The 13771-nt window shown below is 38.7% G+C and overlaps 1 protein-coding gene across 5 annotated transcripts in view; it reads left to right on the top strand.

The window, feature by feature from the left end:
* HELZ (helicase with zinc finger) overlaps positions 1-13771 on the top strand; it is a 160751-nt gene that overhangs the window by 41905 nt on the left and 105075 nt on the right. For all 5 annotated transcript variants that reach the window (XM_039235929.1, XM_039235931.1, XM_039235927.1 and 2 more), the window contains 5 exons: positions 624-675; positions 2057-2132; positions 4207-4405; positions 4848-4955; positions 5987-6284. In XM_039235929.1, coding sequence (XP_039091860.1) covers positions 624-675; positions 2057-2132; positions 4207-4405; positions 4848-4955; positions 5987-6284 — 733 coding nt within the window. The remainder of the gene's footprint in view (positions 1-623; positions 676-2056; positions 2133-4206; positions 4406-4847; positions 4956-5986; positions 6285-13771) is intronic.

The raw sequence follows: 13771 nt of genomic DNA, 5'->3' as shown, positions 1-13771 counted from the left end.
GAATAGTTAAGAAAATGTGCTATGACTGGCACTCAGTTGAAATGGCGGGTGTAGAGTTTAGAGTAAAATTAGAGCCAGAGGAGAAGATTGGGGAGTTATGTGCAACGAGGGGGTCAAGAAAACCAGGAAATCTGAGTGATGGGTCCTCAGCTCCATCATGGGAGAAGGGCTCATCCCAGAGTGAGGGGGACCTGGCAGGAAGCGCCTCAGGCCCCCGCGTGGTGGCCTGCACTTCAGGTGGGAGAAAAGGCACCTTGCCAGCTGGTCTTTCTCCAGGTGTTAGGAAGAGGAGAGTGAAACATGTAAATGGGATGGAGCAGCTAGTCCTTGGGGTTCAGGCCTGGGGAGAGGCTTTTTTCTTTTGCTACCAGGTAATTTTTCTCTAGGGAATCTCTGTCAGGTTCCTTAATGAGGGCCACAGAAGGACTTCCTTTCCATATGTAAACATAGCTTAATACGGAGCAGAGATGGATGCAAAAGGTCTTGTTTACTCTATTAACATTTATTAAAATTTCTAAGTATTCAAACTCAGCCTTTTTAAAAAATGTTAAAAATGTTCAAGTTTAATACAACTCAATTGGTTATTTCTTATTATAAGAACATTTTCATTTGAAAAATTTCAGACAGCAACTAGTAACGTCCTCTCTGGATATCACGTGGAAGACTTGGAAGGGGGTAAGTACCAAATTCTGTGTTAGTTCTGGTAGCTGGAATTCCAGACATTGTGTTTTATTGATTATTGGGAGTACATTTACAGAGTTACGGTACATGTCAGTGGAGGTATGAGGAGAGAATATAAAAATTTAATTCTAAGAAGTAGGTGTGGATGAAGCCGTTATTTTACTGTCCCCATTTTGTAGAAGAATGGAGTAATGGAGGGTTGGAGGTGTTATTTTCTTGCCTCCGCGTAGCTCTAGATGTAAACCTCATTGTTAGCAGTGTCGAGTTGCTACATTCTGTACTGTCGAGGGAAGCCTTCCTTCTCTCTCTGTCCCAGGCTGGCCCCGTTCTTACTTTTTGGGAAGTCCCGGCCGATAAGCTGAGTTGTTCCTGCCACAGTTAAAATCTATGACCTCCTCTTCTCTTGCCAGACAAAAAGGGAAGGGGATCAACTGTCACTGAGTGCTTGCTGGGTACTGTGTCCTTAGTGGCTTTCACAAAAACATGTACTGGCTTCTCCATCTTTCTGAGGGGTGATGAGACTGGTATTTGTTATAGTTCAGTAATTTTCCCAGTCACACAGCTGGAAAGGGGTGGAAATACAGCTTTACTCAGCCTGGCTGAATATCTTTTTTTCTTTTTCTTTTTCTTTTTTTTTTTTTTTTGGTGGGGGCATAGGCACGTGATTTGTGAGGGAATAGAAAATGGCTGTAAGGTCTTTAAAAATTAGTTGCTGCTCAACCTCTACTGCTCTAGCCTTTTCTCTCTTACGCCTTATTTCTTTGGTTTATTTGGAATCTTTTACCTAAACGAATCAAAGCTCATTGTATTCAGAAGTAAACAAATGTTATCTTTTAGCTCCTACCTCAGAATTCAGCATTTTGAACTTGATTTCACTTGTAAAAAAGACTGACTTTATATAATTACATGTGTCAGACAAACCCTAAAGAACATGGGTAGTAATGTGTAACTTTTTACTCAACATGCAGTATTGAACTTGTTCTACAAAATTTCCTTCCAGGATGCACTGATTTTCTCATTCCTGAAATAATTCCTGATAGAGACACATCTCATACTTAAGAAATGACAAGCATGCCAACGTTTCCCCTGTCAGTTGTTAGGGCAGAGACTGCACTGGAAACATGTCCACCAGTGGCTAGGGCAGAGTCAGGGTCATCGGCTTGATTTAGCTGTTGGGTAACTACTTCAGTGATTTCTAAGTTTCATATGGTTAATTGAATTTAACTCATTTGATTGGTAGAAGCAAGTATGTCATGTCCTTTTTACATCATCTAGGATGATGTGTGTGGAGGGTTTATAGTATTTCTTACACATTAAAATATCAGAAATATTAGCAAGCCTCAAATGATAAGACTATATCCTGATTACTCTCTAGGATCTTGTAATGGTTGGCATTTCCGCCCACCACCTAGGGGAATCACAAGCAGCGAGGAATATACTTTGTGTAAAAGGTAACGTGAATTTTTTTTTTAAACCAATGCCATGTCTTTATTCAAAGGATAAATAATTTTCCTTCACTTTTTGAAAAGTAGTAGTAATTCCAATTTAAAGAAGATAATATGTGAAGGAAGAAGTATAATGATTGAGTAAAATGGTTTATCTTCAACTGGAGACAGAAGCCATAATGGTCATTATCATTAAACAATAAAAGTCAAAGCGAGATCATTGAGCCTTCTATTAATTACAAACAACAGTGATCTAAATGGGGATTGCTAAGCCTTTGTGTAAGTCTTTGATAAAACCAGTTGGGTTATTAGGACTGAATTTAGTTCTGCTCTCTTATTTATGTGAAATTTGCCTAACTTTTGGTGATTGAAATTGAAATTATATAAACTAAAGTAGAGCATCAAATAGATGAAGAAATGTTAAATTAATAACTTTTCTAAAAAAAGAAAATCTATTATCTTTATGTTATCCTTCTGTATAATTTACGAGTAATTTCTGTTTGAAGGGCTAACCTTTAAAAATCATTATTAAGCTGGAAAGAATTATCGAAGTCACATTTCAAAAGGTTATTTTTATAAGAACTAGTAACTAGTGATATTTTAGAAATAAAGTCTCATTACTATAGATTATTTTTGGTAATGAAGAAAACTGGATATGTAGTTTTGATGATTGAATAATTAAGATATCAGATATGATTTTATAGTAGAAATAAAGAAATGAAGTAGTAAATTTCAAAAATTCCTGGTGGCATCGTGTTGTAGTAGAGGAAGAACACAGTCCTCCGCAGAGGAAATGGGAGAAAATTTATAGGCCAAATGAGAATATCAGACCTTTAATATATTTAAAGAAATAATTTAAAAGCAATAGAAAGACAAAGAAATATTTGGCTTGTTAAGACCTACTTAAGAGGAACAAATGCATGATTTTAAATGTGTCTTACAAAGCATAAGAACTTAATAGTATAATTTAAGTTCAAGAATTTTGTGAATCATCCAGAAAAGCTTTAAGTATAGTCATCTTTTCAAATAGGGTGAACCGTTTGATAATTTACATTGTGCCATGGTTCGTTTTGTATTTCTTACTGTCTGTATTTTTTCAGTTGAAAAATAATCCATAATATAACCCCTCTCATCTCTATTTTGCTATTTATAGTTTAACTTTCATTTTTTCCTCTCAGAAGATCTTTTTTTAATTTTTTGATGTTTCAATTCTTTAAAAATTGGCTAGACCCATAATTTTGCACGATATTTAAAACTTAAAAAAACAACAACTAATAATCAAAGTTTTGCATTTTTATCTGTTTTGACCACTCGATTGTCAGTTGAATTTTCTGAGTTGTAAACAGTGAGTGGGAAACCATTCACTCTCTGTCCTTTAAAATGAACATTTATGAATTTACCACTGAAGAATTTAATCTGACTATTGAATTAATTGTGATTCTAATATAAGACTTTTATTCTTATTCAAAACTTCAAGCAAATGAATAGCGTCCAGTATTTTCAATGAAATGTAGGGTTCTAGTAGTACAGAAAAGAGTAAAGGCATTACATTTGAAGGTGAGGAGTAGAACCCTTACGATTATAATTTAGTGATACATTGACATTTTTTTCAGAATGAAATTCCTAGTATGTGGAGAATTTTCTTTAGGTCATATCATTTTGGGAAGTAGGGCATACCTGTGTTTGATGCTCCAATCCACTTGATGTCAGTGTTGCTTTAGGAAAATTCTGCTCTAAAAAGAATTGTCTAAATAGAGGTGTATCATCATTAAGGAAACTGCCTTTTCAGTGTTGGTTTTGTGGGTGCGGGGTGGTTATGATGGGTTCTGTGTTGCTTTAGCATCCCCTCACTCCAAAACAGGGGCCACTGAGTTTGGAAAGTTGCTGTAGTGATTAACTGTTATAAATGTTCTGGAAGCCTCTTCTCCCTCCTCTGTGCAAGTCAGTTTGATGACTATGGCCTTTCAGGAGATGAAGTTTTGTTTTTGTTACTGAAGAGTCAAAGGGCAAATGCTGGAAGTTTATCTTTTAAATGGTCCAACAAAGTATATGATAAAACAGTCTTTCCTATTCTACTTAGATTTTTAGAGCAAGGAATCTGTAGGTACGGGGCCCAGTGTACCTCGGCACACTCCCAGGAGGAACTAGCAGAGTGGCAGAAAAGATACGCTTCACGGCTGATAAAACTGAAACAGCAAAATGAGAATAAACAGCTCTCAGGCAGTTACATGGAGACCTTAATAGAAAAGTGGATGAATTCATTATCTCCTGAGAAAGTGGTGAGGAAAATAAACCTCATTGTTCTGTTTGTTTGTTTTAAACAATGACCTTATTTGAGTCTTGACTTTATTTTTTGCTGTATTTTGGTTTATTTCCTTATCCTCTGTATGTGAAGAACTTGATTCTTGATAAGTGGTTTTGTAGCAAAATTAGACCCTTTTGCTAAAATAAAGAGCAGAACTAAGTCATTTGTTTGGAGATTTGCAGGTATTATAGTAACCTTCATTCAGGGAGTGTTTACTGCCTTCTTGTGGTCATTGATTTTTTTTGGTCTTCTCTAAGCTTTATTATATTTTGTTTATGTAAAATTAATGTCTAAAATGTCCTACTTTTTAAACCGTTGCATCTGCATCTTTACTATTGATACTTATTTACCATGCCAGAAGTTTTGTTTGTGCTTTTAGGGATAAAAATGTAACACCAGTTGCTCTCTGTTTTCAGCTTAGTGAATGTATAGAAGGAGTGAAAGTAGAGCATAGTCCTGACCTGTCGGTTACTGTCAACACCAAGAAGTCTCACCAGACATGGACCTTTGCTCTTACTTGTAAGGTACGAATTTTGTGTTAATTGAAGAATGTAATTTTTTTCAATTTTCTTAACACTTTCCTTGACCTTTAAAGCTCTCTTAAGAGTATTGAAAATGTTTTCATCTAAGTACATCTCAAGTTGGTTATGTATTGTGTTAAAGTGTATTTCTGTATTTTGTTCATTAAAGGTATAATTTTTTTAGATTTTGAGATAAAAGTCTTTGTAGATATTTAGATGTTCGGCTAATTTATTAATTTCATCAAGAGGCCTTTGATACTCTGTCTTCTAAAGTTGGAACATAGAATGCGGTTCACGGCTCATAATTAACTATTTAAAAATTGAATTGTTTAATCTGGCAATTCTAAGATATTTAAACAATAACAACTTGTTTTTATATTTGATTTGATGAAATCATGGGTTCTGTAATAATGAGTTTTTAATATGAGACGTTTTCTTCAGTGCTTCCCATCTTGAATATAATACTCAAAGTTTTAGAATACAGCAAAGTCAGACTTTTCTGTGAATATGTGCAGTGGAAAAGTTTGGTATACTTTTTGGTGGCATTTCTTGGGATGAAAAATCTGGGAATGTTCAACTTCAGCCTTGAACCCAATCCATTGCCTTCAGAGGTAACCGCCCTCCCGTGAAGACTTCCTACTTGAAGCTAGATAAAACGTTGTTAGGCCAAAGGTAGTGGGAACGTGGAGGCCGGTGGTCACACAGGGCAATAGCTGTCACCACAGAGAAAGAGGAACGTGTTGTGGAAAGAGCAGGGTGGCTGGAGATGTAGGATAAATATGTCGTTTTTAAAAAATTTCAGCTTTGCTGAGGTATCGTTGACATCATAAATATATAATTTTCACAACTGATTTTTTTTTTAACCATTCTGATATTTTCTTAAATGACTTGTGAGCACATTGTATTTTTAACATGGTCTCTTAGAAGCATGGGAAAGTATAAGTCCCTGATGGGAATATTTTCCTTGAAGAACCCAATGGCAGTTAGACTTTTCACTTTCTTGTACTCAATGAATTCCTTTACCTTCCTTGCAGCCTGCAAGAATGCTGTGTCGGGTAGCGCTGCTCTATGATGCGCATCGTCCTCATTTTAGTATCGTTGCAATATCTGCCGGAGATAGTACCACCCAGGTGTCGCAGGAAGTCCCGGAGAACTGTCAAGAATGGATAGGAGGAAAGATGGCCCAAAATGGATTAGATCATTACGTGTATAAAGTCGGGATAGCATTTAACACAGAAATCTTTGGAACTTTTCGCCAAACCATAGTTTTTGACTTTGGATTGGAACCAGTACTCATGCAAAGAGTAATGATTGATGCAGCTTCTACAGAAGGTAATATTTAGCCCCTGATATGATGCTATAATGGCAGCATTAAAAGAGATGTATTAGCCCCTAAATATTTCATGGATAGAGAGGGAATGATAAAGCAAAAAAAAAAAAAAAAAAAAAAAATCCAAAGCAGTTGACTCATTTACTGTGTGATGAGATTCGAATGGTTCATATTATGCCCTGTTCTCTTTATGGGGTCGTCAGACAAACTTGCTTTGAGCTTCTCCAAGCTTGTCTGAGTAAAGATCAGGACTCTTGTGGTCTCCTAGCTCGGTTTTTAAAGTAAGGTGGTTTTAGACAGTAACACCTTTCAGAGTTAGTTTGGGTAGACTGCTATTTTAAGGGTAATTGTGAGTACACCTTCAGGGCTATTTCCATGTCTGACTGAAGAGTTAACTTTGCTGACATCAGGACATTATCTTTGAACGGAAAGTCCGAAAAACAAGCTTTCATAAGTTGGTTTTGTACATTCACTAGTGTAAAGGAGACCAGGGTGCCTTTAATAGGGTCTGCTCTGTGCTCCTGGGAAGAGGTCCCTGGTTCCAGCATGTGAGCGCCTGCAGAAGATGGTAGTTAACCGTGCGCGTTGCTACGTTACCGCCTGTTGCTAAATTTTATGTTGTGAAGCAGCACAGGGAAAGGACATGTTCCCCTGTGTTTTCTTGGTTCTTGGTTGGATTTATAGGTGCTTTATTTTATTTAGTGAACACTAAGTATTTATTTAACAAGCACTTCATGTGGAACTTCTATTGTATTGACTGTAAGCGACTGTGTTGTGGAGGACGCTTTTCACACTGTACTGCAGTGTCCCATCTGTGAGACCTAGAAGTTTTGTTCATGAGCAAATGCTAGGATTTCATTTTTGGGCTGCAGTGACAGGTGGACTTGTTCTGTCTCCTCTTTATCTGCTGGTAAGGATAAAGCAACGTCTGGGCCCAGATTGAACAAATACGCTGTTACCTTCTTAGGTATGTGCCAGTGTCACCCACACTTACTTACACCTCACTTAAAGCTTATTTCTCACTTACTTTGATCCCTTTTACCTGTTTTTATTCTTTTGTGTTCTGTTTTTTGGTCTTCTCAGCACTCTTGGGAATTAGAATATGTTAAATCCTATAGCCAAATAGATACAGTTGACAGGGTCAGAATATATTTGCCGCTATAAGAGTTCTTTGGCAGTTTTTTCCTGCAAAGAGCCAGAGAGTGAATCCTTTAGGTGTCGCTGGGCCGATGGTGTCTGCTGTGACCACGCTGCCCTGCGCCGTAGTGATAAAGCCGCCACAGACCATATGGAAGTGAGAGGGCAGGACTGTGTTCCAGTGACGCTCCATTCTCCAAAGCTGTGGGCTGGAAGCAGCCTGCGTGCTGCGGTTTGCCCACCCCTGTGCTAGCAAGTTGCTTTTAGAGACTAGAATTTGAGAACTACTAGGAAACACCTTTTTTTAAATCATGAAGAGAGACCAGTATGTATTTCCCACTCTCAAGTATACCTCTAATAGAATGTTCCGGGCTTCGTGTGTGTGTGTGTGTGTGTGTGTGTGTGTGTGTATGTACGTGTACACGTACACGTATATATTATATTTTTAAGTCTGTCTGTCTGTCTTTCCTTTTCTTTCTTCCTTCCTTCCTTCCTTCCTTCCTTCCTTCCTTCCTTCCTTCCTTCCTTCCTTCCTTCCGAGAGAGACTGTGCATGGGGGGAGGGGAAAGGGAGAGGGAGAGGATCCCTGGCAGAGGCCCCAGGCCCAGTGCAGAGCCCGATGGCAGGGCTCGATCTGAGCGGAAATCAAGAGTCAGATGCTTAACCAACTGAACCACCCAGACACACCCCCCCACCCCCCTGTCCCTGCCGTGGGTTATATTTTAAAAGTTTGCTTTTAGAGTGGTGGTTTGTAACTCACAACTCATGTCCCCATAGAAACAAGTTTTTAGAAACCAAAAAAGTAAGTTTGTAAGGGTTGTCAAAAATCTGTGCTAGTTAACGAAAGCCTACTTAATTAATAATATAAAATATTACATGTCTGCATTGAGAAGAGAACATGATACTAACTGAGACTGATGTGGGAAGGAGGTGGTGATGAGGGCTGTAGGGCCCCCTCACACGGCCTTGAGAGATGGAGGGCACTTGGCTACTTTTGCCTCAGGTATGTGTTCCTTTTCTAGTGGGAGAAAAAGAGCCGTGAACAGACTTCACACTCAAAATAGAATTGGATTTGAGTCTTGATTCTCTCATTACTTGTGTGACATTTCTGAACTTGGTGTGGAAACATCTGTAAAATGGGGCTAGTAATATCTCATTTAGAGGATTATTGTGGCAACGGAAATAAGTCTTGTGTGGTTGCTGGCACATAGTAAGCACTTAGTAAATGGTAGCTATTGTTTTTACATGAGCCATGATTAGAGTAATTTCTGACTTAAAAACAGAATAAAGAAAAGTAGGAAGAGGGAAGGAGAATTTGTTTTAAAAAGTGTAGACCAGGGGATCTAGGGTGCAAGAGGGGCTAAGAAGTTGAGATAAAGACCTGAGCCCCTTAGAGCCACAGCACCTGTGGATCTTGGCAAGAGAAGGCAAGAGAAGTTGGTGGAAGAGAAGTTGTCCAAGATGACTGATATTTTAAGTGTGGTGAATGGAAGAAATAGAATTTCCTTCCTTATTCCTTCCTCCCTGCCTCCCCTCTTTCTCTCTTTCTTTCTTTCTTTCTTTCTTTCTTTCTTTCTTTCTTTCTTTCTCTCTCTCTCTCTCTCTCTCTCTCTCTCTCTTTCTTTCTCTCCTTCCTTCCTTCCTTCCTTCCTTCCTTCCTTCCTTCCTTCCTTCCTTCCTTCCTTCCTTCCTTCTTTCCTTCCTTCCTTCCTTCCACAAACTACCCCCGGTGTGGGGGGTTTGAACTCACAACCCCAAGATGAAGAGTCACATGCTCCACCAACGGAGCCAGCCAGGCAGGTGCCCCCAGAGTTTCATTTCTTAAGTTTCTAATATACCAGTTTGGAACTGTCATGAATTTTATATTCATTGAGATATAGTAGAACGAATTAACACAGTCAAGGCTGTCCTTCGATTTGAAACTAATATGCCTTCCCCTCTGTTATAATTTTTTTTATCTTTTTTTTTTGTGTGTGTGTGACCACTTTGCAGTTTGTTATCATTGCTTATTCTTCTTTAAGCTTTACCTCTAAGCTAGAAAACAATACAAATTAAGCATTTTCTTGAACTAATTTGGAAACATTAAAACAATTTCACATAGTGAAATTTTTCAGGGACAAGAAAAATAAATATTACAAGAGACCAATATAAAATGTATTTTCTGATAGGAGATTTTGAAACATTATATACAGAAAAACCTAAAGCTAGGTTTAGGCAAATCAGGTGACGTTTGGATGACTTCTTTCTTTCTGTCTTTCTGTCTTTCTTTCTTTCTTTTCTTTCTTTCTTTCTTTCTTTTCTCTTTCGTCCATTGGTGAATTTAGCTGACGTGTTATGCTGATTTTTATTTCCTTGGTGTTTTCCCTATGCTAAAAATTGATGTCATTTAATCATTCAGTATCTTGACGTTTTTAAGTTCTTACATTTGTATTGCATGCTGTGCTTGTTTCATTGTGACTGTGGACAGAATCTCAACAGAATTTTGGAGAAATGAAAGCAGGATGTAAACAGTATGTTTGTTTCCTGCTTCTATCTTAGTGCTAGTTAATGCTTTTGATTATTACAGCAGATGTTTGTCAGCAAAAAATAGAGGGCAAAAGATTTGTTGATGTGAAATCACAGTTTTATAAAACATTTGGAAATAATAAAAATATAAACTGTCAGTTTCTTACTTGTATCTCTTTCTGACATACTTGCGTGGATAACATTCAGAGACATTGAGAGCAAGAGAGCTTCTTTGTTAAATTGGTGACAGTATGACAGCCTGGCTGATTTTACCCCCAGCCCCAGCCAATTCACTATTTGATCTTCCTTATTCTAGAATTAGGAGAAAACTTTCCAGGTTTAAGTTGGCCAAATGCAGTTGAGAACTGAGGGATTAAAGTAGATCTGGGCTTTATCCTGTTTCCATATAGTTTGGATAACAATATGAATGATATAATTTGGTTTCTGCACACGCAAGGAAATGTAGTGATGGCATGAAAGTAGAATTTCAGTATGAAATATCTTTACCACTTCTTCCATTTGATTGGCTGTTTATTGTTTAAGCAAGTTTTTGTCCTTAAATTAATACTGGGAGCATGCATTTCTTTTCCATAAAATTACCGACCATGGTGGATTGTGTTCTGTGGAAATGAATAGGTGTTGTTTAAATGATAGGTAAAGAGTCCCATCTGAAAATATGTTTGGAAATGGTGCCTGCTTTATTTCCCTTAGAGATACACAATGCACTTCAGTAATTAAAGGCTCAGTGTCTGTCAAACAGATTTGATCCTGGAACTTAGTTATATTAGTGCTTTAGTCCTTGGAACTTCTTTTTCTTTTTTATGTTTTTATTTTAGTTCTGAGAGAGAGAGAGGGAGAGAGAGAGAGACAGCATGAGCAGGGGAGGGTCAGAGAGAGAGGGAAACACAGAATCCGAAAGAGGCTCCAGGTTATGAGCTGTCAGCACAGAGCCCGATGCCCGGCTCAAACCCACAACTGTCAGATCATGACCTGAGCCGAAGTCGGATGCTTAACCAACTGGGCCACCCAGGCACCTTGGAACTTAAAATCAAGTGACACAGCAGACTAAAAATTCTACTTTACTTAATTCAGTTTGAATTGGGGGGAAAATTCCCACATTTAAAAAAAATATTATTTTCATGATATGTAAAGCATTCAAACCTTTTCTATTTGCAGACCATGAGTGTATGTTTTTCCTCTAGTTGTTATATGGCAGTTCTGCAAACTGTTAGGAAATAGGTATAACTTTAATGTTGCTTTTTTCAGTTCTTATCGCCTATTGGTGAGATTCAGGTTCAGCAAGAGACACTGTTTGCACTAAGAAATTCTGGGTTAAAGATGTGCCTCTTCTTTCTCTCTCTCTTTTTTTCTAATGTTTGTTTAATTTAGAGAGAGAGAGAGAGAGAGAATGAATGAGTTGGAGGGAGGGGCAGAGAGAGAGAGGGAGACAGAATCCGAAGCCGCTTCCAGGGTCCCAGCTGTCAGCACAGAGTCAGATGCGGGGCTCGAACCCACGAACTGCAAGATCATAACCTGACCCGAAGTCGGACGCTTAACTGACTGAACCACCCAGATGCCCCTAGAAATATGCCTTTTAAAAATGTGTGGCAAAAGATATCTACAAAAGAAGGAAGTTAGTGAGTTGCCCCTTGCTTAGGAAACAGACTGCACTCATTATATACTTTACCCTACAACTTTGAGTAATGACAAAATTTTTTAATGTTTTTGAGAGAGAGAGAGAGAGAGAGAGAGAGAGCGCGCACGAGTATGAACAAGGGAGGGGCGCAGAGAGAGAGAGAGAGGGACAGAGGATCTGAAGTGGGCTCTGTGCTGATAGCAGCGAGCCTCATACGGGACTTGAACTCATGAGCCATGAGACCATGAGATCATGAGATCATGACCTGAGCTGAAGTGTAAGTATCTGGAAGTTACATGTTGAAAATTATTTGTTGTTTTTAATTTGAAAACTTGATAGTATACATTACTTTGAGTGTAGCAGTGTATGTTAACATTAACATTAAAATTTAGTGTGACTTATCTCCAAATTCCAGAGTTGTTGGTAAATTAAGGGTAGGGTGGGTGTGTGTGTGTGTGTGCGTGTGTGTGTACACACACTTATATAAAATATTTGATATTATGTGATCAGAAAAGTAATAGAAAAATAGTGTATTTGTCAATAAAAGAAATATAAATGAGTAGAAGCATGTAAAAGGTGAGGCATTCCTATGCTGTTATTTTGCTGTTTTAACTTTATATTATCCTCTTTCAGAGGTGACAAATTGGGATAGACAGTATGGGTAAACTAGAAGATGTTCATCTTGTTTCTATGTAGCAGTTTTAGGGAAAGGAATGATATTGAAAGGGTGATTTGGGATTACTTTCCGATTTGTAATTTTATTGTTAATTTGGGCAGTCCAGACTTGTAAAGGCGCCGACCAAAATGCTTCATAAAGAAGAGTGGGGTGTCTCTTATTTTGGAATTGAGGCTCATTTCGTCTCATTCTCTTCAACTCCTAGATAGATAGAGCTGATTTCCGTATACTCCATTTTTAGTGTGCATTTACTGCATGCTGCTTCTACGTCCACCATTCTGCTTGGCACGTAGAACACTGGAGTTTTGCTTCTCCTCACTTTTTTTAATCTGCTCTCTAGGTTCTGTTAAGGATACTTTCCCAGTCTGCTATATTATATTCTTCATAAAACAAACCAACCCTTTGGATGCTTTTAGAACAGTAACCATGTGGCTGAACACGACCGAACCCCGAGGGCACGGCTGTCCTCAGGCACAGGGCCAGGGAAGGTGGGAAGCCTGTCTTGTGTCTGACTCGGTGTTCCAGCCTTGAATTCTGTTTGTCGAAGTGGCAACTCTTACGTTCTCTTTAATGAATTTCTCTTAAGATACGTGTCTAGCTTCTGCCTACCACTTCTCAGGGTAACATTTATAAGTTTACAATTTCTGTCAGATTTAACAGATTTGAGATTTATTATTGTGAAGAGTTGATTAATGATTCAAGCTCTCCCTATATGGTTTTGGGAGTATAGATCGTAACCTGTTCACTTTTCATCTTTCCAGAGTGATTTTCTTCTTAGTCTAATCTAGGTTGAAAGAAAGCGCTAACCGGGGGTGCTTTGGCTTGGCTGCCCTGAGTAGCACACGCATGTGGTTTAGATGCTAGCAGGGGCTGACGTGTGCTGCGGCCGGGGTGAGGCCCCGTGGTAGTTGTGCCCTGACAGGGACCTCCCCGCCCTCCTCTACTGAACGGGGACTCTGCAGACCTGGCTACTCTAAGTTAGGTGGCAATTTGAATAGGCCTCATCAGCTGCTTCTTGTAAGATAGGATGGGAAGCAGAAGCTTGTCTCAAGTTCAAATGAAGCAGGGAAAGAGAAGTGGTTTTGGTAAAATATGCCCTCAGTAGCCACTGGCCACGGTTCATTTTGGTGTCTGAGTTAATGACTGAGATCAGTAATTTGCAGACTTTCTGATGTTGGCACACATGGATTTTTTTAAACTTCTTTTTTCTCCTCTCCCAGCTCTCCCTTCTCCTGTACTATGGTTTTTTGTTTGTTTTATTTTTTTTAATGTTTGTTTCTTTTGAGAGAGGGAGATAGAGTGCAAGTAGGGGAGGGGCAGAGATAGAGGGAGAGAGAGCAAATCCCAAGCAGGCTCTGCACTGTCAGCACAGAGCCTGATGGCGGGGCTTGAACTCGCAGGAACTGTGACCTGACCCGAAATCAAGAGTCAGACGCTTAACCAACTGAGCCACTCAGGCGCCCCTTAACAATTCTATACTTTGCTTGGGGTTCATCATGATAAATGCACTCATAATCCCATTCACCTATTTCACC

Source organism: Hyaena hyaena, unplaced genomic scaffold (assembly GCF_003009895.1).
Source record: "Hyaena hyaena isolate Hyena2069 unplaced genomic scaffold, ASM300989v1 scaffold_104, whole genome shotgun sequence".
In the NCBI taxonomy this organism is placed as follows: domain Eukaryota; kingdom Metazoa; phylum Chordata; class Mammalia; order Carnivora; family Hyaenidae; genus Hyaena; species Hyaena hyaena.
Note: the sequence above shows the minus strand (reverse complement) of the source record. Positions and strands in the feature narration are given on the sequence as shown.